Source organism: Plecotus auritus (genome assembly GCF_963455305.1).
Source record: "Plecotus auritus genome assembly, chromosome: 3".
Taxonomy (NCBI): Eukaryota; Metazoa; Chordata; class Mammalia; order Chiroptera; family Vespertilionidae; genus Plecotus; species Plecotus auritus.
In genome coordinates, this window is record NC_137772.1 from 114,590,606 (window position 1) to 114,613,805 (window position 23,200).

At 42.4% G+C, this 23,200-nt stretch overlaps 1 protein-coding gene across 14 annotated transcripts in view; it reads right to left on the reverse strand.

Moving 5' to 3' along the window:
• Positions 1-23,200, reverse strand: part of BCL2L13 (BCL2 like 13) — a 304,446-nt gene that overhangs the window by 137,535 nt on the left and 143,711 nt on the right. Inside the window, exon 7 of one of the 14 annotated variants that reach the window (XM_080658708.1) lies at positions 20,652-20,819. The exons of the other annotated variants lie outside the window; for them this stretch is intronic. Coding sequence (XP_080514834.1) covers positions 20,808-20,819 — 12 coding nt within the window. The 3' untranslated portion in view covers positions 20,652-20,807. Of the gene's footprint in view, positions 1-20,651; positions 20,820-23,200 lie in introns of those variants that run through there. 14 annotated transcript variants of the gene reach the window in all.

The following is a 23,200-nucleotide window of genomic DNA, read 5'->3' on the forward strand; positions in this document are numbered from 1 at the left end:
TCCTTTGTCTTGACTTTTGGTGAAACTTCCTGGTATTTGGGGGTATAAAATAAACACGTTGTATCGGCTCTGGGTCACTGTCTCTTCAGCAGAAGAGGGCAGCGGTCCCACCCCGTTCCCAGCTTTTTCCTTCCATTTTGTGTCTTGTCTCTTTCTTTCTTTTATTTCCCAATCCCCAGCTCCACTACTCAGGAACTGGACCCACTCTCTAGCCGCGCTGGACATGGAAAAGAGAGAATATTACATTACCCTAATGCCAAAACCAGATAAAGACAAAACAATAAAAAGGAATTATAGGCCAATATCCCTCATGAACATAGATGCCAAAATCCTCAACAATATTCTAGCAAATCGTATCCATTAGTACATCAGAAAGATCATACACGATGATCAAGTAGGATTTATCCCAGGGATGCAAGGATGGTACAATATCTGCAAACCAATAAACATGATACATCACATAAACAAATTGAGAGACAAAAATCACATAGTCACATCAATTGATGCAGAAAAATTATTTGACAAAATACAACACCCTTTCTTGATAAAAACTCTCAGCAAGGTGGTAATAGAAGTATCATATCTCAACATAATAAAAGCCATATATGACAAACCTACAGCCAACATCATATTCAATGGGCAAAAACTAAAACCATTTCCCCTAAGAACAGGAACAAGACACGGATGCCCACTCTCATTGCTCCTGTACGACATAGTACTGTAAGTACTAGCCATAGCGATCAGACAAGAAGAAGAAATAAAAGGCATCCAAATTGGAAAAGAAGAAGTAAAACTGTCCTTGTTAGCAGATAACATGATACTGTACATAGAAAACCTTAAAGACTCCATCAAAAAAATATTATCCTTAATAAATGAATTTGGTAAAGTAGCAGGATCCAAAATTAACACCAAGAAATCTATGGTATTTCTATACACCAATAGTGAACTTAGAGAAAGAGAGACTAAAAAAGCAATCCCATTTACCATCGCACCAAAAAAATTAAGATACCTAGGAATAAACTTAACTAAAGAGGTAAAAGACCTGTAGTTGGAAAACTACATGACACTGAAAAAAAGAGATAGAGGAAGACATACCGTGGAAGAACACATCGTGTTCATGAATCGGTAGACTCAACATCATTAAAATGTCCATACTACCCAAAGCAATCTATAGATTCAATACACTCCTCAGTAAACTACCAACGGCATATTTCACAGACCGAGAATGAACTCTCCAAAAATTCATCTGGAATTAAAAAGATCCCGAATAGCACAGCAATCCTGAGAAAGAAGAACAAAGTAGGTGGGATCTCAATACCAGATTTCAAGCTGTATTACAAAGCCACTGTTCTCAAAACTGCCTGGTACTGGCACAAGAACAGACATATAGATCAATGGAATAAAATAGAGAACCCAGAAATTGACCGAAACCACTATGCTCAATTAATATTTGACAAAAGAGGCAAGAACATACAATGGAGTCAAGACAGTCTCTTCAATAAATGGTGATGGGAAAACTGGACAGATACATGCATAAAAAATGAAACTAGACCACTAACTTACATCATACACAAAAATAAACTCAAAATGGATAAAGGACTTAAACATAAGACGAGAAACCATAAAAACACTAGAGGAATCCACAGTGAGAAATCTCAGACATATGCCGAAGCAATTTCTTCACCGATACCACTCCTAGGGCAATGGAAACTAAAGAGAAAATAAACAAATGGGACTACATCAAAATAAAAAGCTTTTGCACAGCAGAAAAACCATCAACAAAACAACAAGAAAGCCCACTGTATGGGAGAACGAATTTGCAAATGTTATTACTGATAAAGGTTTAATCTACAACATTTACAGAGAATTCATACAACTTAAAAAAAGGAAGATAAACAATCCAATCAAAAAATGGGCAACAGAGCCGAAACCGGTTTGGCTCAGTGAATAGAGCGTCGGCCTGCGGACTGAAGGGTCCCGGGTTCGATTCCGGTCAAGGGCATGTACATTGGTTGCGGGCACATCCCCGGTGGGAGGTGTGCAGGAGGCAGCTGATCGATGTTTCTCTCTCATCGATGTTTCTAGCTCTCTATCCCTCTCCCTTCCTCTCTGTAAAATATCAATAAAATATATTTATAAAAAAAAAATGGGCAACAGACCTATATAGATACTTTCTAAAGAAAACATAAGCCAAGAGACATATGAAAACATGCTCAAAGTCACTAACTATCTGAGAGATGCAAATCAAAACAACAATGCGGTACCATCTCACACCTGTCAGAATGGTTATCATCAACAAATCAACAAACAACAAGAGATGGCGAGGATGTGGACAAAAAGAAACCCTTGTGCACTGCTGGTGGGAATGCAGACTGGTGCAGCCACTGTGGAGAACAGTATGGAGTTTCCTCAAAAAACTAAAAATGGGATTGGGAGAGGGAATAATGGCGGCGGAATAGACAGACGTGTTCTGAGCCTTGTCCCGGAGCAGAAAGAAAGAACAGCTGAGGGACGCACAAGGAGTGTTTGTTGGCTGGTTGGGAGACAGCTGAATTCCAGAAGGAGGTGGGGGACTGCTGAACGGGGTTCCCCTGACCTGGCAGCACCAACTGCGGCTGGGTCCCCTCCCGGAGCTGCGGGCTTGGACGCGGAGTCTACGCCATCTTGATCCGGAAAGTGGAGCTTATCTGAAGCCTGAGAATCCACAACTGCGGCACCCCAGGAACAGCTGCGAGCCCCAGAACAACGCTCCCCAACTGGCGCAAGCACACGGGTTCAGAGGAGCTCTACACTCCACCACGGAAAGGTCAGATTTCGCCTGGGATAAGGTGAGGTCTCTGGTCCCGGCGGGAGAGAGGAACGCGCGTTTTGCGGGAGCTGGAGGACCAGGGAAATCTGTGCCTAGAAAAATCCGTGGCTGTAGGGGCTGGCGTGATCTGTGATTGTGGAAAGGGGTCCTCAGAGCTGCTAAGAGAAGGGCACTCTAAAAAGCAACCCATTTTGATCTGAAGTGCAGGGACACCCTAAGAATTTCAGGCTGTCCAGACTTACGCGCAGCCCGTGCGCTCCCTTTGTGCCTGGGTTTACTCACAGTCCTGGAGTTCGCACACTTGGGCTTTTTCCTCTTGAAATTCTTGCTTCTGATTACTAAGCCCAATACATAGGATCACCCAGTTGGGGACACCCTGGGAGACTGCAGGGGAAAGTTGTTTTTCTGGAACCTGGGGATCGGAGCGGGGAGTGACCATCAGAGAGTCAGCTCTGAGGCAGACCACGCCCACAGGCCGGTGGCGAGTACCACAGGGAAAGAAGGCTCTAACACTGCCTAGAGAGGCCATAGATAGACCCGGAAGTCAATCCAGAAACACTGCCACCCAGGGGCTGAATCACAAATTGACTCTTGCGTAATCAAAAATAAAGGAATACGAGAAATTAAGACACACCGCCTGCTTAAAATCAGGACTGGCTTACAACACCGAAGAGCAGTGGATCGCAGGGAACTGCAATACTGTCTGGACTGAGAAACAGGCGTGCCAAACAGAAAAACAGAGGAAGTGAATGACCTTCACTACTTCACATTTTATTTTTACCTTTTATTTTTTTATTTTTTTTATTTTCATTTTTTGCATCTTTTAATCAAGAAACTTTTTTTTCTTTTTTCATCACTTGATTTTACCTTTTTAATGATTACATTTTTATTTTCAATCCGTATTATTACTACTGCTATTTTATCTTTTTATTTTTTTTAAAAGTGTCATTTTACTTTCTCTTCATTTTATTTTGGGATTAGGGTTCTACATTCTATTTTTATCTTTCCTTTAGCATCGTTTTACTCTATCTCAACTCTACCTTTAGGCCATCACTCTCTTCCTAACCTCCCCCTTTTCAGTGTCCTGTTTGTCTTACCCTTTTACTGCTTTAGATTTTCCCTATTCTTTCTGTTTACCCCTTGTTAAAATTTCACCCTACTTACATATCTAATCTCTAATCCCCTGCTCCAAGTCCACATACACCTCTCCCTTCGCTGTCTGAGCTATCCATAAACTTGTCCTTCTCTCTGTCCTTTTGTTGTTGTTTGCTTGAATGTAGATTATATCCAATTTTTATGCTGTTTTTGTGAGATTGTTTTGCTTATTCTTCTTTTGTTTATTTCTTTGTTTGTTTTGTGCTTCAGCTTTCCCTTGCCTCAATCCATATTAGTTGGTGTTGTAGTTTGTATTAATCCCCAGGCACTTGTTGCTGGCATTTGCTGGGATTAGTGATTGTTCTATTGGAGTTTTATCCCCAATATATATAGTCTGTTCCCCTTTCTCTCTTAGTCACTTTCTTGTCTCTCTTACTTTTTTTTTTCTCTTTACTTTCCCTTTTCCCAATTTCATTTTCACACTCCTTTTTTCTTTTTTTCTTTCTTTCTTTATTTTTTCCTCTTCTTCTTTCTCTCCTATCACCTAATTTGCCTTTCTCTGGTGGTCACCTTTATTGGAGGTTATTAATATCGTGAATACATTCCTGTTCAGTGCCTTGTGTGTTGTACCTGGTAGTGCTGTATTTTGTGCCTTTAAATCAACCCAGGAGAGAGAGAACTACATAACCAGACACCCAGAGAAGAGAGACCATGGGGAGACAAAGAAGCAGCCCGCATATGAAAGAAAAGCAGGCATCACCAGAAAAGGAAGTAAACGAAATGGAGGCAAGCAACCTTCCAGAAAAAGAATTCAGAGAAATGGTCATAAGGTGGCTGAAAAGAATGGAAGACAAATTCGACAATATGAGCAAGAACCAAGAGGAAATGAAGAAGAACCAAGAAGAAATGAAAAATGACATCGCTGCTGTAAAGAACTCAATAGAAAGCATCAAGAGTAGACTAGAAGAAGCAGAGGACCGCATCAGTGAGCTAGAAGACAAGACGGAAAAAAATACCCAAGAAAAGCAACTTCTAGAAAAAAAAATTAAAAGGCAGGAGGAGAGTCTAAGGGAACTTTGGGACAACACGAAACAAAACAACATCCGCATAATAGGGGTTCCAGAAGGAAAGGAAGCTGAGCAAGGAATAGAAAACCTCTTTGAAGAAATAATGACAGAAAATTTCCCAGATATAGGGAAGAAAAAACCCCACAAATCCAAGAAGCTCACAGAGTCCCAAGCAAAATGAACCCCAAAAGACCGACGCCAAGGCACATTATAATTAAATTGGCAAACACCAACGACAAAGTAAGAATCTTAAAAGCAGCAAGAGAGAGACAGAAAGTTACATACAAAGGAACCCCCATCAGACTAGCAACTGATTTCTCAACAGAAACTCATCAGGCCAGAAGGGAATGGAATGAAATATACAAAGTCATGCAAAGGAAGGGTCTGAATCCAAGAATACTGTACCCAGCAAGGCTGTCAATCAAAATTGAAGGTGAAATCAGGAGCTTCACAGACAAAAAAGGACTAAGGGAATTTATTACCACCAAACCAGCAATGCAAGAAATGCTAAAGGGTCTACTGTAAAAAAAAAAAAAAAAAAGAAAAGAAAGAAAGAAACAGGAAGCGAAGAAGTAACACAGGGGTAAAGAATAGGAATGGCGACAAATAAGTACCTAACAATAATAACTTTAAATGTAAATGGATTAAATGCCCCAATCAAAAGACATAGGGTAACAGATTGGATAAGAAAACACGACCTATATCTGCTGTCTACAAGAAACCCACCTCAGAAAAAAAGACGCACACAGACTGAGGGTGAAGGGATGGAAAAAGGTTTTCCAGGCAAATGGAACTGAAAAAAAAGCTGGGGTAGCAATACTTATTTCTGACAAATTAGATCTCAAACTGAAGGACATAACAAGAGATAAGGAAGGCCATTTCATAATACTAAAGGGAGCAATCCAACAAGAAGAAATAACTCTGGTAAACATATATGCACCCAATACAGGAGCACCCAAATACATAAAAAAACTCCTAGAGGATATTAAGGGAGACATTGACAGCAATACAATCATAGTAGGAGACTTTAATACCCCACTATCACCACTGGACAAATCCTCTAAACAAAACATCAGCAAAGAAACATCAATCCTAAATGACTCACTAGACCAGATGGAATTAATTGACATCTTCAGAACATTTCACCCCAAAGCCACAGAATATACATTCTTCTCAAGCGCACATGGGTCATTTTCAAAGATAGACCATATGTTGGGACATAGGCAAAGTCTCTTCAAATTCAAGAAGATAGAAATCATATCAAGCATCTTCTCAGACCACAGTGGCATAAAACTGGAAATCAACTACAATAAAAACAACCCAAAGAAATCAAACACATGGAGACTAAACAGCATGCTATTAAACCATGACTGGGTTACCAGAGAGATCAAAGAAGAAATAAAAAACATCATGACAACAAATGACAATGAAAACACTACAATCCAAAATCTATGGGACACAGCGAAAGCAGTCTTGAGAGGGAAGTTCATAGCTCTACAAGCCTACTGCAAAAAAACAAGAAACAGGGGTAATAAATTACCTAACCCAACAACTCAAAGAGTTAGAAAAAGAGCAACAAGAAAAGCCCAGTGTAAGCAGAAGGAAGGAAATAATAAAGATCAGAGCACAGATAAATGACATAGAGACCAAAGAAACAATACAAAAGATCAACAAAACCAAGAGCTGGTTCTTTGAAAGGATAAACAAGATTGATGAACCTCTAGCCAGGCTCACCAAGAAGCAAAGGGAGAGGACCCAAATAAACAAGATCAGAAATGAAAGAGGTGAAATAACAACAGATCCCGCCGAAATACAAAGGATTGTTAAAAAATACTACGAACAACTCTATTCCAACAAACTGGACAACCTGGAGGAAATGGACATATTCCTAGAAAAATATAACCTTCCAAAACTCAATCAGGAAGAATCTAAACAGCTCAACATGCCAGTAACTATGGAAGAAATTGAAGCAGTCATCAAAGAGCTTCCGGCAAACAAAAGCCCGGGGCCAGACGGCTTCACAGGAGAGTTCTACCAAACATTCAAGGAAGAACTAAAACCTATCCTCCTCAGACTATTCCAAAAAATTCAAGAGGAAGGAACACTTCCCAGCTCCTTCTATGAAGCCAGCATCACCCTAATACAAAAACCAGATAAAGACAACACAATGAAGGAGAATTACAGGCCAATATCCCTCATGAATGTAGATGCCAAAATCCTCAATAAAATTCTAGCAAATAGGATCCAGCAGTACATCAGAAAGATCATACACCATGACCAAGTAGGATTTATCCCAGGAATGCAAGGATGGTTCAATATCCGCAAATCAATAAATGTGATACATCACATAAACAAATTGAGAGATAAAAATCACATAGTCATATCAATTGATGCAGAAAAAGCATTTGACAAAATCCAACACCCTTTCTTGATAAAAACTCTCAACAAGGTGGGAATAGAAGGATCATACCTCAACATCATAAAAGCTATATATGATAAACCCACAGCTAACATCATACTCAATGGGCAAAAACTAAAACCATTTCCCCTAAGAACAGGAACAAGACAGGGATGCCCACTCTCACCACTCCTGTTTGACATAGTACTGGAAGTATTAGCCACTGCAATTAGACAAGAAGAAGAAATAAAAGGCATCCAAATTGGAAAAGAAGAAGTAAAGCTGTCCTTATTTGCAGATGACATGATATTGTACATAAAAAACCCGAAAGACTCCATCAAAAAACTAACAGACTTAATAAATGAATTCGGCAATGTAGCAGGATACAAAATTAACACCAAGAAATCTATGGCATTTCTATACACCAACAATGAACTTACAGAAAGAGAGACTAAAAAAGCAATCCCATTTACCATCGCACCAAAAAAATTAAGATACTTAGGAATAAACCTAACCAAGGAGGTAAAAGACCTATATGCGGAAAACTACAGGACACTGAAAAAAGAGATAGAGGAAGATGTAAACAGATGGAAGAACATACCATGTTCATGGATTGGTAGAATCAACATCATTAAAATGTCCATACTACCCAAAGCAATCTATAGATTCAATGCACTCCCCATTAAAATACCAACGGCGTATTTCACAGACCTAGAAAGAACTCTCCAAAAATTCATCTGGAATAAAAAAAGACCCCGAATAGCCACAGCAATCCTGAGAAAGAAGAATAAAGTAGGAGGGATCTCAATACCAGATTTCAAGCTGTATTACAAAGCCACTGTCATCAAAACAGCCTGGTACTGGCACAAGAACAGACATATAGATCAATGGAACAGAATAGAGAATCCAGATATCGACCCAAACCAATATGCGCATTTAATATTTGACAAAGGAGGCATGAGCATACAATGGAGTCAAGACAGTCTCTTTAATAAATGGTGTTGGGAAAATTGGACAGATACATGCAAAAAAATGAAACTAGATCACCAACTTACACCATACACAAAAATAAACTCAAAATGGGTACAGGACTTAAATATAAGACGGGAAACCATAAAAATACTAGAGGAATCCACAGGCAGCAAAATCTCAGACATATGCCAAAAGAACTTTTTCAGTGATACTGCCCCTAGGGTAATGGAAGCCAAACAGAAAATAAACAAATGGGACTACATCAAAATAAAAAGCTTTTGCACAGCAAAAGAAACCATCAACAAAACAACAAGAAACCCCACTGTATGGGAGAACATATTTGCAAATGGTATCACTGATAAAGGTTTAATTTCCAACATCTACAGGCAGCTTATACAACTTAATAAAAGGAAGATAAATGATCCAATAAAAAAATGGGCAACGGACCTAAATAGAAGCTTTTCGAAAGAAGACAGAAGGAAGGCCAAGAGACACATGAAAACATGCTCAAAGTCACTAATTATCCGAGAGATGCAAATCAAAACAACAATGCGATACCATCTCACACCTGTCAGAATGGCTATCATCAACAAATCAACAAACGACAAGTGTTGGCGAGGATGCGGAGAAAAAGGAACCCTCGTGCACTGCTGGTGGGAATGCAGACTGGTGCAGCCACTGTGGAGAACAGTATGGAGTTTCCTCAAAAAACTGAAAATGGAACTCCCATTTGACCCAGTAATCCCACTCCTAGGAATATATCCTAAGAAACCAGAAACACCAATCAGAAAGGATATATGCACCCCTATGTTCATAGCAGCACAATTTACAATAGCTAAGATTTGGAAACAGCCTAAATGCCCATCAGCAGATGACTGGATCAGAAAACTATGGTACATCTACACAATGGAATACTATGCTGCCGTAAAAAAGAAGGAATTACTACCATTTGTAGGCACTTGGTTGGAATTAGAGAACATTATGCTAAGTGAAATAAGCCAGTCAATGAAAGAAAAATACCACATGATCCCACTCATTTGGGGATAATGAAAAACATTATAAACTGATGAACAAAAAGATAGTTACAGAGGCAGTAAAGCATCAAACAGACTGTCAAATTACAGTGGTAAGATTAGGGAGAGGTGGGGGAAATAAGAGATCAACTGAAGGACTTATATGCATGTATATAAGAGTAACCAACGGATGCAAAACATTGGGGGGTGAGGGCATATATGGGAGTGGGGTGGGGGTGGGGGGCAATGATAAGATATGTACACATATAATACCTTAATAAAAATTTGAAAAAAAAAAAAAAAAAAAAACTAAAAATGGAACTCCCATTTGACCCAGTGATCCCACTTCTAGGAATATATCCCATGAAACTAGAAACACCAAATAGAAAGGATATATGCACCCCTATGTTCATAGCAGCACAATTTACAATAGCTAAGATTTGGAAACAGCCTAAGTGCCCATCAGCAGATGAGTGGATTACAAAACTGTGGTACATCTACACAACGGAATACTATACTGCGGTAAAAAAGAAGGAATTCTTACTATTTGCAACAGCATGGATGGAACTGGAAAGCATTATGCTAAGCTAAATAAGCCAGTCAGAGAAAGCTAAACATCACATTATCTCACTCATTTATGGAATATCATGAACAACATAAACTGATGAACAAAAACAGATCCAGAAACAGAGACTCATCGATCAGATCGTCAAACCTCAGAGGGAATGTAGGGGAGGGTGGAAGTAAGGGGGAGAGATCAACCAAAGGACTTGTATGCATGCATATCAGCCTAACCAATGGACACAGACAACAGGGGGTTGATGGCATGAGTGGAAGTGTGGGGGGGCAGTGGGGCAATAAGGACACATATGTAATACCTTAATCAATAAAGAAAAAAAAAAAGAAAGCAAAGGCTCCTTCAGGACTACAGGATGTGGGCTGCACAACTCTAGGGGGTGCCAATCAGATCACAGTGATGGGAGATCTATATCTGCATTAGGGCAAAGCAAAGTGAGGAGGAGGTGTTTTTCCAATTTGTACAAAAGCATCATATGATTAGTTGCAACCCTGTGTTCCTTAACTGTTTCTCTCTGCCTTTTGAGATACCTCCTCTACCTTCACTTTCCTCACATTTCCTAGTCATAACACTGGCTGAGGGAGGTGGAGGCAGCATGCAAGTGGACTGGCAGGAGGAAGGCCTGGAAGGACCTCTTCTCACACAGGCAGGTGAGGCCTCAGAGCTTGCCTCTCTCACTCAACAAGCCCAGTGGTTTCTCCACTGCAAGACAGAATGTGACTCTTTCCCTTGAAGGTTCTACAAGAAACTGAGGAATGCTCACACGCCCTGTTTATACTCAGGCTGCCAACAGCTGGTCTCCTGCCCCACTCCCTGGTACAGCACAACTGCCAATTACATGCCTGGACACTGGTGAAGAGGCCAAAGAATGTTTATGAGCTTGGGTTTGGTTTGGCAATCATTGCCACAAGGGAAGTTATTACCTGTTTTCTCACAGTCAGGAGGCCAATAAGAATGTTCCTGTCTCACTGTAACTCATCTGTAATTTGTCTGGTGCAGCTCAGAGAATGCCCTGACATTGCTTCTGCTGTTAGTGCCCACTTAGAGGGTTAAGCAAGACTTTTGGCTATGCTAAAGCTTCCTGAAAAGGCTCACTTGAAACTAAAAATAATATCCTATCTAATAAAAGAGTAATATGCAAATTGCCCATACCTCCGCTACACCCACAAGCCACACCCACCAGCCAATCAGGCACGAGTATGCAAATTAACCCAACCAAGATGGCTGTGGCCACAGAGCTAGCAGGAGGCTTGGGTTTCCCCGGCAATGGAGGAAGCCAAGCTTTCTGCCTGCCCTGGCCTGCCTTAGCCTCTGCTTAAGGCTAAAAAGTTTCAATTATCCTATCTGATAAAAGAGTAATATGCAAATTAACCATCACTCTGCTACACCCACCAGCCATGCCCACCAGCCAATCAGGAGCGAATATGCAAATAAACCCAACCAAGATGGCTACGGCCACAGAGAGCAGGAGGGAGGCTTGGGTTTCCCCGGCAATGGAGGAAGCCAAGCTTTCCACCTGCCCTTGCTGGCCTAGGCCTCCACTCAAAGCTACAAAGTTTCAATGATAGAAGATACATAAATGAAAACAGAAATGGTGGCAGCCACTGAGCTGGAAAGAGCAGGAGTCTAGGGTTGCCCCCAGTGATGCAGGAAGCCAAGCTTTCTGCACACCCTGGCCAGCCCAGGCCTCCGCTTAAGGCTACAAAGTTTCAATTATAGAAGATACATGAATCCCAACAGAAACGGCTGCCACCATGGAGCAAGCAGAAGGCTTGGCTCCGCTCCAGGCTACAAAGTTTCAATTGTAAAAGATAAATAAACCCCAGATACCAAGGCCTCCGCTTGGATCGCCAGGGGGTGTGGCCGGCCTGCAAACCACCACAGGCCCCTCGCCCAGGCCGCCCCATGCCCCAATGGAACCCCCACCGTGATCCAGGACACCCTTCAAGGCAAACCAGCTGGCCCCCACCCATGCACCAGGCCTCTATCCTATCTAATAAGAGAGTAATATGCAAATTGACCATCACTCCAACACACAAGATGGCTGCCCCCATGTGGTCAAAGCCCCCATGTGGACACAAGATGGCCACCACAAGATGGCCAGCAGGGGAGGGCAGTTGGGAGGGACCAGGCCTGCAAGGGAGGGCAGTTGGGGGCGATCAAGCCTGCAGGAGAGGGCAGTTAGGGGTGACCAGGCCTGCAGGGAAGGGCAGTAGTGGGGGACCCAAACCTGCAGGGGAGGGCAGTTAGGGGTGACCAGGCCTGCAGGGGAGGGCAGTTAGGGGTGACCAGGCCTGCAGGGGAGGGCAGTTAGGGGTGACCAGGCCTGCAGGGGAGGGCAGTTAGGTGTTACCAGGCCTGCAGGGGAAGGCAGGGGCAAACAGGCTGGCAGGGGAGCAGTTAGGCATCAATCAGGCTGGCAGGGGAGTGGTTAGGGGGTGATCAGGCTGGCAGGCAGAAGCAGTTGAGAGACAGCAGTCCTGGATTGTGAGAGGGACCCCAGATTGGAGAGGGTGCAGGCTGGGCTGAGGGACACCCCCCGCCCCTGTGCACGAATTTCGTGCACCGGGCTTCTAGTAGAAGATAAATAAATCCCAAGAAAAATGGTGGCAGCCACTGAGCGGGAAAGAGCAGGAGTCTAGGGTTGCCCCCAGTGATGGAGGAAGCCAAGTTTCCCCAGGCCTGGCCTGCCTTGGCCTCCGCTACAAAGTTTCAATTATAGAAGACAAATAAATCACAACAAAAATGGCTGCAGCCACGAAGCAAGCAGGAGGCTTGGCTCTGCTCAAGGCTACAAAGTTTCAATTATAGAAGATAATGAATCCCAGATACCAGGGCCTCCACTTGGGTCCCTGGAGGGCATGGCCGGCCTGCAAACCACCACAGGCCCCTCGCCCAGGCCGCCCCATGCCCCAAGGGACCCCCACCCTGATCCGGGACACCCTTCAGGGCAAACCAACGGGCCCCCATCCGTGCACCAGGCCTCTATCCTATCTAATCCTATCTAATAAAAGAATAATATGAAAATTGACCATCACTCCAACACACAAGATGGCTGCCCCCATGTGGACACAAGATGGCAGCCACAAGATGGCCAGCAGGGGAGGGCAGATGGGAGGGATCAGGTCTGCAAGGGAGGGCAGTTGTGGGTGATCAGGCCGGCAGGGGAGGGCAGTTGGGAGGGGCCAGGCCTGCAAGGAAGGGCAGTTGGGGGCAATCAAGCCTGCACGGGAGGGAAGTTGGGGGCGACCGTGCCTGCAGAGAAGGGAAGTTGCAGGGGAAACCCAGGCCTGTAGGGAAGAGCAGTTTGGGGGGACCAGGCCTGCAGGGGAGGGCATTTAGGGGTGACCAGGCCTGCAGGGGAGGGCAGTTAGGGGCATACAGGCTGGCAGGGGAGCAGTTAGGCATCAATCAGGCTGGCAGGGGAGTGGTTAGGGGGTGATTAGGCTGGCAGGCAGAAGCGGTTAGGGGCAATCAGGAAGGCAGGCGGGTGAGCAGTTGGGAGCCAGCAGTCCTGGATTGTGAGAGGGATGTCTGACTGCCCGTTTAGGCCTGGTCCTACTAGGATTAGACCTAAACAGGCAGTCGGGCATCCCTCGAGGGGTCCCATATTGGAGAGGGTGCAGGTTGGGCTGAGGGACACACACCCCCGTGCACTAATTTTGTGCACCAAGCCCCTAGTCAATAATAAGAGCTTTTGATGGAACAACACGGGTTTGTGTGTTTTTTAAATATTTTTTGTATTGACTTTTTCTTTTTTTTTTTTTTTTTTAAGAGAGATAGAGGTAGGAAGAGAGAGGGAAAGAGAGAGAGAGAAACATGGATATGAGAGTAAAACATTGACCTGCTGGCTGCCTCCTGCACTCCCCTACTGGGGATCAAGTTGGCAACCTTATCATGTACTCTGACCAGGAACCAAACTGGCAACCTTATTCCGCATGGGATGATGCTCAACCACTGGACCACATGGCCAGGGCAATACGGGTTTTAATCAAAGCTGTGCCTCTTACTAGCTGTGCAATCTCATGTGTTGGCTTCATATTTCTGACCTTCTGTCTCGTCATCTGCAAAAAGGGGATAATAAACTACTTCTTGGGTAGCCTAGATGAGTTTATGTATGTAAGGCATTTATCACTGCTCTTGGAATTAAGAGCTCAAAAAAAATGAGAGTCTCTTAAATAAATGGTGCTGGGAAATTTGGTCAGATATATGAAAAAAAAAAAGAAACCAGATCACCAACTTACACCATACACAAAAACAAACTCAAAATGGATAAAGGACTTAAATGTAAGACGGGAAACCATAAAAATCCTACGAGACTCCATAGGCAGCAAAATGGAAGACATATGTCATAGCAATATCTTTAGTGACTCAGCTCCTAGGGTAATGGAAACTAAGGAGAAAGTAAACAAATGGGACTACATCAAAATAAAAAGCTTCTGCACAGCAAAAGAAACCATCAACAAAACAACAAGAAAGCCTACTACATGGGAGAACATATTTGCCAATGATATTTCAGATAAGGGTTTAATCTCCAAAATTTACAGAGAACTCATACAACTTAACAAATGATAAATGACCCGATCAAAAAATGGGCAAAGGACCTATATAGATACTTTTCGAAAGAAGACATACGGAAGGCCAAGAGACATATGAAAACATGCTCAAAGTCACTAATCATCCGAGAGATGCAAATCAAAACAACAATGCGGTACCATCTCACACCTGTCAGAATGGTTATCATCAACAAATCAACAAACAACAAGTGCTGGCGAGGATGCGGAGAAAAAGGAACCCTCGTGCACTGCTGGTGGGAATGCAGATGGTGCAGCCACTGTGGAGAACAGGATGGAGTTTCCTCAAAAAACTAAAAATGGAACTCCCATTTGACCCAGTGATCCCACTTCTAGGAATATATCCCAAGAAACTAGAAATACCAATTAAAAAGGATATATGCACCCCTATGTTCATAGCAGCACGATTTAACATATCTATGATTTGGAAACAGCAGCCTAAGTGCCCATCAGCAGATGAGTGGATTAAAAACTGTGGTACATCTACACAATAGAATACTATGCTGCGGTAAAAAAGGAGTTCTTACTATTTGCAACAGCATGGATGAAACTGGAGAGCATTATGCTAAGTGAAATAAGCCAGTCAGAGAAAGATAAATATCACATGATCTCACTCATTTATGGAATATAGTGAACAACATAAACTGATGAACAAAAACAGATCCAGAAAGAGAAACATTGATCAGACCATCAAACCTCAGAGGGAAGGTAGGGGAGGGTTGGGGGTAAGGGGGAGAGATCAACCAAAGGACTTGTATGCATGCATATAAGCCTAACCAATAGACACAGACAACAGGGGGGTGAGCGCATGAGTGGGGGAGATGGGCGGATAATGGGGGAATAAGGACACATATGTAATACCTTAATCAATAAAGAAATTTAAAATAAAACTCTTAAAACTCAAACATAATAAACAATCCAATTTAAAAATGGTCAAAAGATCTCAACAGACACTTCACCAAAGAAGATACACAGCAAATAAGCATATGAAAAGATGCTCAACAACAAATGTCATTTAGGAAATTCAAACAAAAATGAGATACCAGTATATACCAAGTAGAATGGTTAAAATTAAAATAACCAACCAAACAAAAACTCAATAACACCTGTACTCGCTGCCTTCCACAAGCACATCAAAATTACAACTGAAATACAGAACAACCATCATTCAGAACCACCTGGAAGATGGCTAAATGGAAGTTCGACAGCCACAGAAGAAAAGAAGAAAGCACAATGAGACTGGAAGGTGGGGCAGAGGAGACAAACAGGATGGTCCTATACCCAAATGTGCCATTTTCTTCAATGGAAGGAAAATCATCTCTGTGGAGGCTGCTCATGAAAAACAAGGGGTCCCAGCCTCACACCAGACCCCCCTTCCAGGGTTCCAGAGCTGGCAGGAGAACTCCCTGCAACTACGGGTATAAAAACCAGAGGGGATTGTGGCTGAGGGACACAGAGGCTGCTGGAGGCCCAGGCTTTCCATTTAAAGTGCCGGCTCATGAACTTACTCTGGCTCCCAGCACCTGGCAGATTTGAGAGACCCAGACACATACAGGGAGGAACTGGATTGTCTGGAATGGGGCAGGAACTCAGGAGCGGCTTTCTCCCAGACAAGGTTGCTTGTAGGGGTCATTGTTCCTATGCTGGGACCCCCCCTGTCGCAGGACTGACTAGCAGCCATATCTGAGTCTCCATTGGCCTGGAGGAAACTGTTTCCTCCCCTGAGGATTCCCTGACACCCTGCCCCATCCAATTTGTTGCCTCACCCAAGCTGTTGGCAGCAGCTTTTCCATATGAATGGACTGTCCTGGCTCAGGCTACACATTTTGCTTAGATCTTTCAAACAAGTTGAAACCTGGTGATAGCATGCTCCAAACCTATCAATTAAACACCCAAACCCCAGCAAATGTACCAGCCTGCCTTGCTTCATAGGTGGGCCTAAAGGCAGCCATCTGCAGATCCCTCTGTAGCTCCAGTCAAAAATTAAGCATAAACAAATTAAAATACAGAACAATATACAAGGATTCAACATCAGAATAGAGTATTCCAAGGATCAAATAAGGGGGGATCCAAGATGGTGGCCGACAGGACGGCAGTGAGGAAGAGAGTGTGAGAGAGAGAGCGAAAGGTAAGTGCGTGGACATGAGGGGTATGTGTGTATGTGTGAATGAGGGATAGTTATATTCTGCAGGACTGTTGGGGACTGGCAGACCAGGCTCCCCTAGCCAGGCAGCCTCTACTACCACTACAATCTCTCCCGGGGTGGCCAGCCCTGCTGCAGAAAACACGCCATCTTGAAGGGGAGAGCGACTGTGACTGGGAGCCAAGCCTCACCTCCACCCAGGGAGACCTCGGACACCAACCAGGACCCTACAGCCACACCGGCCAGGGACCAGATGCCTCAGCTGCAAACCCACAAACACCGAGACTCCAGCCTCCCAGGCCACGAGCTCCTAAAAAGTTTGTCCAGGGGGAAACAAAATGGCGGCCAAACAGGCAGACGGGTCCTGCACCTTATCACGGAACAGATAGAAGAAACAGCTGAATTGAATAACATCCACCCGGAATTGGCAAATTAAACACAGATGGTGAGACAATCGATGGAAGAGAAGGTCAGAGGTCACCTGGAGAGAGGTGGGATGGGGATCTGGGCTGGAGGGAGAAACGCATGCAGCCGGAACTAGAGTCTCAGAGGGAGACTGTGCTGCAACAAATCAGACACCCTTGGGGACAGTGTAGCGCTCGACCTGTGGAATTCCACAGGTCTGCTGGCAGCAGGTGACTCTAGATCTAAGCCTATAGCCGTTGGAGGCTGCACCCAGAAAGCCAGCCTACAGTTCTGCACTGGCCACGCAGTGCCAGGGGTAAAGAGGCGTGCAACAGCACGGTTCTCTGTCTTTATAATTTCCTTGCTTTTACTCGCTAAACCCAATGCAGAGGATCTTTCACTTACAAACACGGAGGATGCGATGCAGGGGAAAGTGGTTTTGTGGAAGCTGGGGAGCAAAATAGGGGAAGGCAATCAGGAATCCAGCTCTGGGACAGTCCGACCCTTCCAACACTGAACAGGCATTTTTCACCCGCACCCAGGCTTGAGCTCAGCAGGGAAACAAAGATTCTAAATACCCCCAGGGAGACTTCTGGGACTGGGTTGAGGGGCCATTTGTTTCCAAAAACTAATACAGAAACACTGCCACCCAGGTGTCATGTCAGAAATAGATGCTTGTGTAAATACAACTAAAAGCAGGCAGAGCCCTAACCGGTTTGGGTCAGTGGTAGAGCTTGGCCTGCGGATTCAAGCCTCCAGGTTCGATTCTGGTTAAGGGCACGTACCTTGGTTGCGGGCATATCCCCTGTAGGGTGTGTGCAGGAGGCAGCTGATTGATGTTTCTCTCTCATCGATGTTTCTAACTCTCTCTCCCTTTCCCTTCCTCTTTGTAAAAAACTAATAAAATATATTTTTTTAAAAAAAGCAGGCAGAAAAACAAAGTGGGCAGACTGATCCTGCCAGCCTGCAACCAAGGTTGTGGGGTCTGACACAGAGTAGTGGAGGATCACTGGGAACTTCAACACGGTGCTGACTACTTAATATGAAACTGAGACATGGCAGGCAGAACAGTGGAGAGGGGTCTTAAACAGTCCCCACAGGACATTAAAACCAAGCTGAAGCGAATGAACTTCACTACTTCACATTTTTATTATTTTTTACTTAAGAAACTACAATTTTTTTCTCTTTATTTTATTATTTTTCATTATTTTTATTTATTATTTTTAAACTTCCTTTTTTAAGATTTTTTTGTATTAGTGTTCTACATTCTATTTTTATATTTTTATCATTCTTTTACTCTAGCTCATTTTTTCCCTTATGCCAACCCTTTCTTCCTCACTTCTCCCCTTTTAATCCTGTTTCTCTTCTCCTGTTCCTGCTTTAGTTTTTCTCTCTTCTTTCTTTTTACTCCTTGTTAAAAATTGATCTTTTTTATCTGCTTTATCAACGCATTACTATTATAGTAGTCTCTGTTGGCTTACTCGTATATCTAATTCCCTCTCCCCTGCTTCAAGTCCATGCACCCTTCTCTATTCTCTTTCTTCACTAGCCAATTTTCTTCTTATTGTTACTTATTAGTTTTTATTGTTTTTGGTTTTTTATTTTTCCTCTCCCCACTATTTCTGTTCTACTAATAGCTTAATTAGTTTCACTCATGAAACTCAGGCCTATCTACCCTCTACTCTATTATCCTTTTCCAAAAATGGATGAATAGATAGAGAGATAGACAGAATAAAGAAAGGGGAAATTTTTTCAATTTTTATATATATAAATTTTCTTTATATATATATATATATATATATATATATATTAATTATTATTTATTATTATTTCTTCTTATTATTATTATTATTGGAGTAATTTGTTTTTTACTTTCCTTCTTATACACTCATTATCTTTCTACCTCCTCTATATTGAATCATGGCCATTCCCCCATTCATTCAATTCCTTTACCTTACCTTCTGGAAATAAGCTCTGCCTCTTCAGATTCAGCTTCCCTCCTTTTTTTCTGGGTGTTTGTTTGTGTTTTTTGGATAAGTTGTTGGTTTTGTGGAGTTTCTTCCCCATATACATATATTTCTTTCCCCTTCTTTTTCCACTTTTTCTTTTCTCTCTTGCCTTTTTTCCTTTTCTCAGTATCATTTTTGCACTCTTTTCTCTCCCCGAATTCTCTTTTCTCTGGTGGTCACCTTTATTTGGGGTTAGTAATATCGTGAATACATTTGTGTTTTGTCTATGTCGTGTCTTGTTGAGTTGTATTTTGTGTCTTTTGGTCCACACAGTAGAGAGTGAGTCACATAAACAGACACACTAAGAGGAACAAAAATGGGGAGCCAAAAAGCAGCCCCCATATGAAAGAAAAGGAAGAATCACCAGAAAAGGAAGTAAACAAAATGGAGGCAAGCAATTTGTCAGAGAAAGAATTCAGAGCAATAGTCCTAAGGACACTGAAAAAAATGGAAGACAAATTCAACATGTGAAAGAACCAAGAGAAAATGAAGAAGAACCAAGAAGAAATGAAAAAAATTAAATAACTGTAATAAAGAACTCAATAGAAAGTATCAACAGTAGACTAGAAGAAGCTGAGGACTACATCAGCAAGCTAGAAGACAAGGTAGGAAAAATACCCAAGCAGAGCAGCAACTGGAAAAACACCTTAAAACACAGAAGGAGAGCCTAAGGGAGCTTTGGAACAACAAGAAAGAAAACAATATCTGCATAATAGGGGTGTCAGAAGGACAGAAAACTGAGGAAGAAATAGAAAACCTGTTTGAAGAAATAATGACAGAAAACTTCCCCGATATAGGGAAGAAAAAACTCACAAGTCCAAGAAGCTCACAGAGTCCCAAAAAAATTAAACCCAAAAAGACCAAGACCAAGACACATTATAATTAAATTGGCAAACACCAACGACAAAGTAAGAATCTTAAAGGCTGCCAGAGAGAGACAGAAACTTACCTACAAGGGATCTCCCATAGACTATCAACTGATTTCTCAACAGAAACACATCAGGCCAGAAGGGAATGGAATGAAATATACAAAGTGATGCAAAGCAAGGGACTGAATCCAAGAATACTGTACCCAGCAAGGCTATCATTCAAAATTGAAGGTGAAATCAGGAGCTTCACAGGCAAAAAAGGACTAAGGGAGATTATTACCACAAAACCAGAAATGCAAGAAATGCTATAGGGACTGCTATAAAAAGAAGAAATAGGAAGTGAAGAAGGAACACAGGCATAAAAAATAAAAATGGTGACAAGTAACTATCAACAATAACCTTAAATGAAAATGGAATAAATGCTCCAATCAAAGACATAGGGTAGCTGAATAGATAAGAAAACATGATTAATATATCTGCAGCCTATAAGAGACCCACCTGAGAACAAATGACTCACACAGACTGATGGCAAAGGTGTAGGAAGTGGCTCTAGGGTCAAGCCTCGGGCTGACCTGTGGCAGGGCCACAAACAAGTCTCAGCCTGGAGGGCAGAGCTCTCCTAGCATAATTAAGCCTGACCTTGTAGCCCGCCCTAATTCCTTCCTAAGTAGCTAATGGGCTGTGGGAGGTGCAGCAAGTGTTGCCAAAACAAGAATATTTGTATACATATTAATCTACCTTTATTTTAATCAGACTATAAAATAAAGCATCAGTTTGAAGGCTGGGTCTTTTGTGTCCTCAACCAGGCACGGAAGATCCACCGAGCCCCAGCTGTATTCTCTTGTCTGTCTTTTCTTCAATCCTTCACCTCCCCTCTTAAGGTTCACCCTTGGCCAGGCAGGCGCAGCACATGAAAGGATTGAAAAATATTTTTCAGGCACATGAAAATGAAAAAGAAACTCTAGTAGATATAATTATATCTGAAAAATTAGACCTCAAAGTGAAGGCCATAATAAAAGATAAGAAAAGCCACTTCATAATACTAAAGGGAGCAATTCAACAAGAAAATATAACTCCAGTAAAAATATATGCACACAATACAGGGGCACTGAAATACATAAAAAAACTTCTGGAATATATCAAGGGAGAGATTGACAACACATTAATAGTAAGGGACATAAATACCACACTGACACCACTAGATAAATCTTTTAAACAAAAAAATCAGCAAATACATGAATCCTAAATGACACACTAGATCAGATGGAATTAATTGACATCTTCAGAACATTTCACCCCAAAGTTACAGAATATGAATTCTTCTCAAGTGGACATGGGACATTTTCAAAGATACACCACATATTGGGACACAGGCAAGGTCTCTTCAAATTCAAAAAGATAGAAATATCAAGCATCTTCTGAGATCAAGAAGGCATAAAATTATAAGTCAACTACAATAAAAACAATGAAAAAATAATCAAACACTTGGACACTAAATAGCATGCTATCTACACTAATAAAAGAGAAATATGCAAATTGGTCATATCTCCACAATGCCCACCAGCCAATCAGGAGTATGCAAATTAACATGCAAAAGAAGGTGGGTTAATTTGCATACACAGGCACAGAGCAGGCGAGGGCAGGGCAGGAACATCCCCGGGACCCAGGTGCTCCAAGCCAGCATGCGCACAAGCAGCCGGGGGTGGGCGGGAACGTCCCCGGCAGCGAGCAAACAGACAGCACAGCCCTGCTTGCCCCTGGCCGTGGCAGCGAGGGGCAAGCAGTCCCCCGCAGGGTCCCCAAAGAGAGCAAACACCAGGGACCTGCTGGCCCCTGCAGCGGCGAGCCAGAGAGCAGACAGCAGGGCCCTGCTGGCCCCTGTCTCTGGCAACTAAGGGCAAGCAGGCCCCCACAGAGAGCAGAGGGCCTGCAGTAGCGTCAAGCAGGCAGGTCCGCAGAGAGCAGAGAACCATGGAGAGCACACTAAGCCATCAGTAAGACATCCCTGAGGGCTCCCAGATTGGAGAGGGCACAGGTCCGGCTGAGGGACCCACCTCACACCCCCGCCCCCCGTGCATGAATTTCGTGCACCGGGCCCCTAGATAAACAATGATTGGGTTACCAAAGAGATCAAAGAAGGAATAAAACACATCTTGGAAACAAACAACAATGAAAATACAGCAATTAAAAATCTTTGGGACACAGTGAAAGCAGTCCTGAGAGGGAAGTTCATAGCATTACAGGCCTACCTCAGAAAACAAGAAAAACTGGTAATAAAACATCTAAATCTGCAACTTGAAGAATTAGAAAGAGAGCAACAAGAAAAGCCCAGTGTGATCAGAAGCAAGAAAATAATAAAGATCAGAGCAAAATAAATGACATAGAGGCAAAAAAAAAGTACAAAAGATCAATGAAACCAAGAGCTGATTCTTTGAAAGGATAAAAAAGATTTATGAAGCTCTAGCCAGGCTCACAAAGAAGCAAAAAGAGAGGACCCAAATACAAAATCAGAAACGAAAGAGGTGAAATAATAACAGACCTAACATAAATACAAAGAATTGTAAAAAAATACTATGAGCAACTCTACTGCAACGAACTGGTCAACCTAGAAGAAAGGACATATTCCTAAAAAATTAGACCTTCCAAAACTCAACCAGGAGAAATAAAAAAATCTGAATAGGCCAATAACTATGGAGGAAATTGAAGCACTAATCAAAAAACTTCCAAAAAACAAAAGCCCTGGACCATACGGCCTAACAGGGGACTTTTATCAAACATTCAAAAAAGAAATAAAACCTATCTTCCTCAAACTACTCAAAAAAATTCAAGAGGAAGGAGCACTTCGAAGCTCTTTCTACAAAGCCAGCATTACCCTAATCCCAAAACCAGATAAAGAAAATACAACGAAAGAGAATTACAGGTCAATATCTCTCATGAACATAGACGCCCAAATCCTCACCAAAATTCTAGCAAATCAGATCCAGCATTACATCAGAAAGATCATACACCATGACCAAATGGGGTTTATCTCAAGGATGCAAGGATGTTACAACATCCACAAATCAATAAATGTGGTCACATAATCATATCTACTGATACAAAAAAAGCATTTGACAAAATACAACACCCTTTCTTGATAAAAACTCTCAACAAGGTGGGAATAGAAGGATCACACCTCAACATAATAAAAGCCATATATGACAAACCCACAGCCAAAATCATACTCAATGGGCAAAAACTCAAACCTTCCCCTAAGAACAGGAACAAGA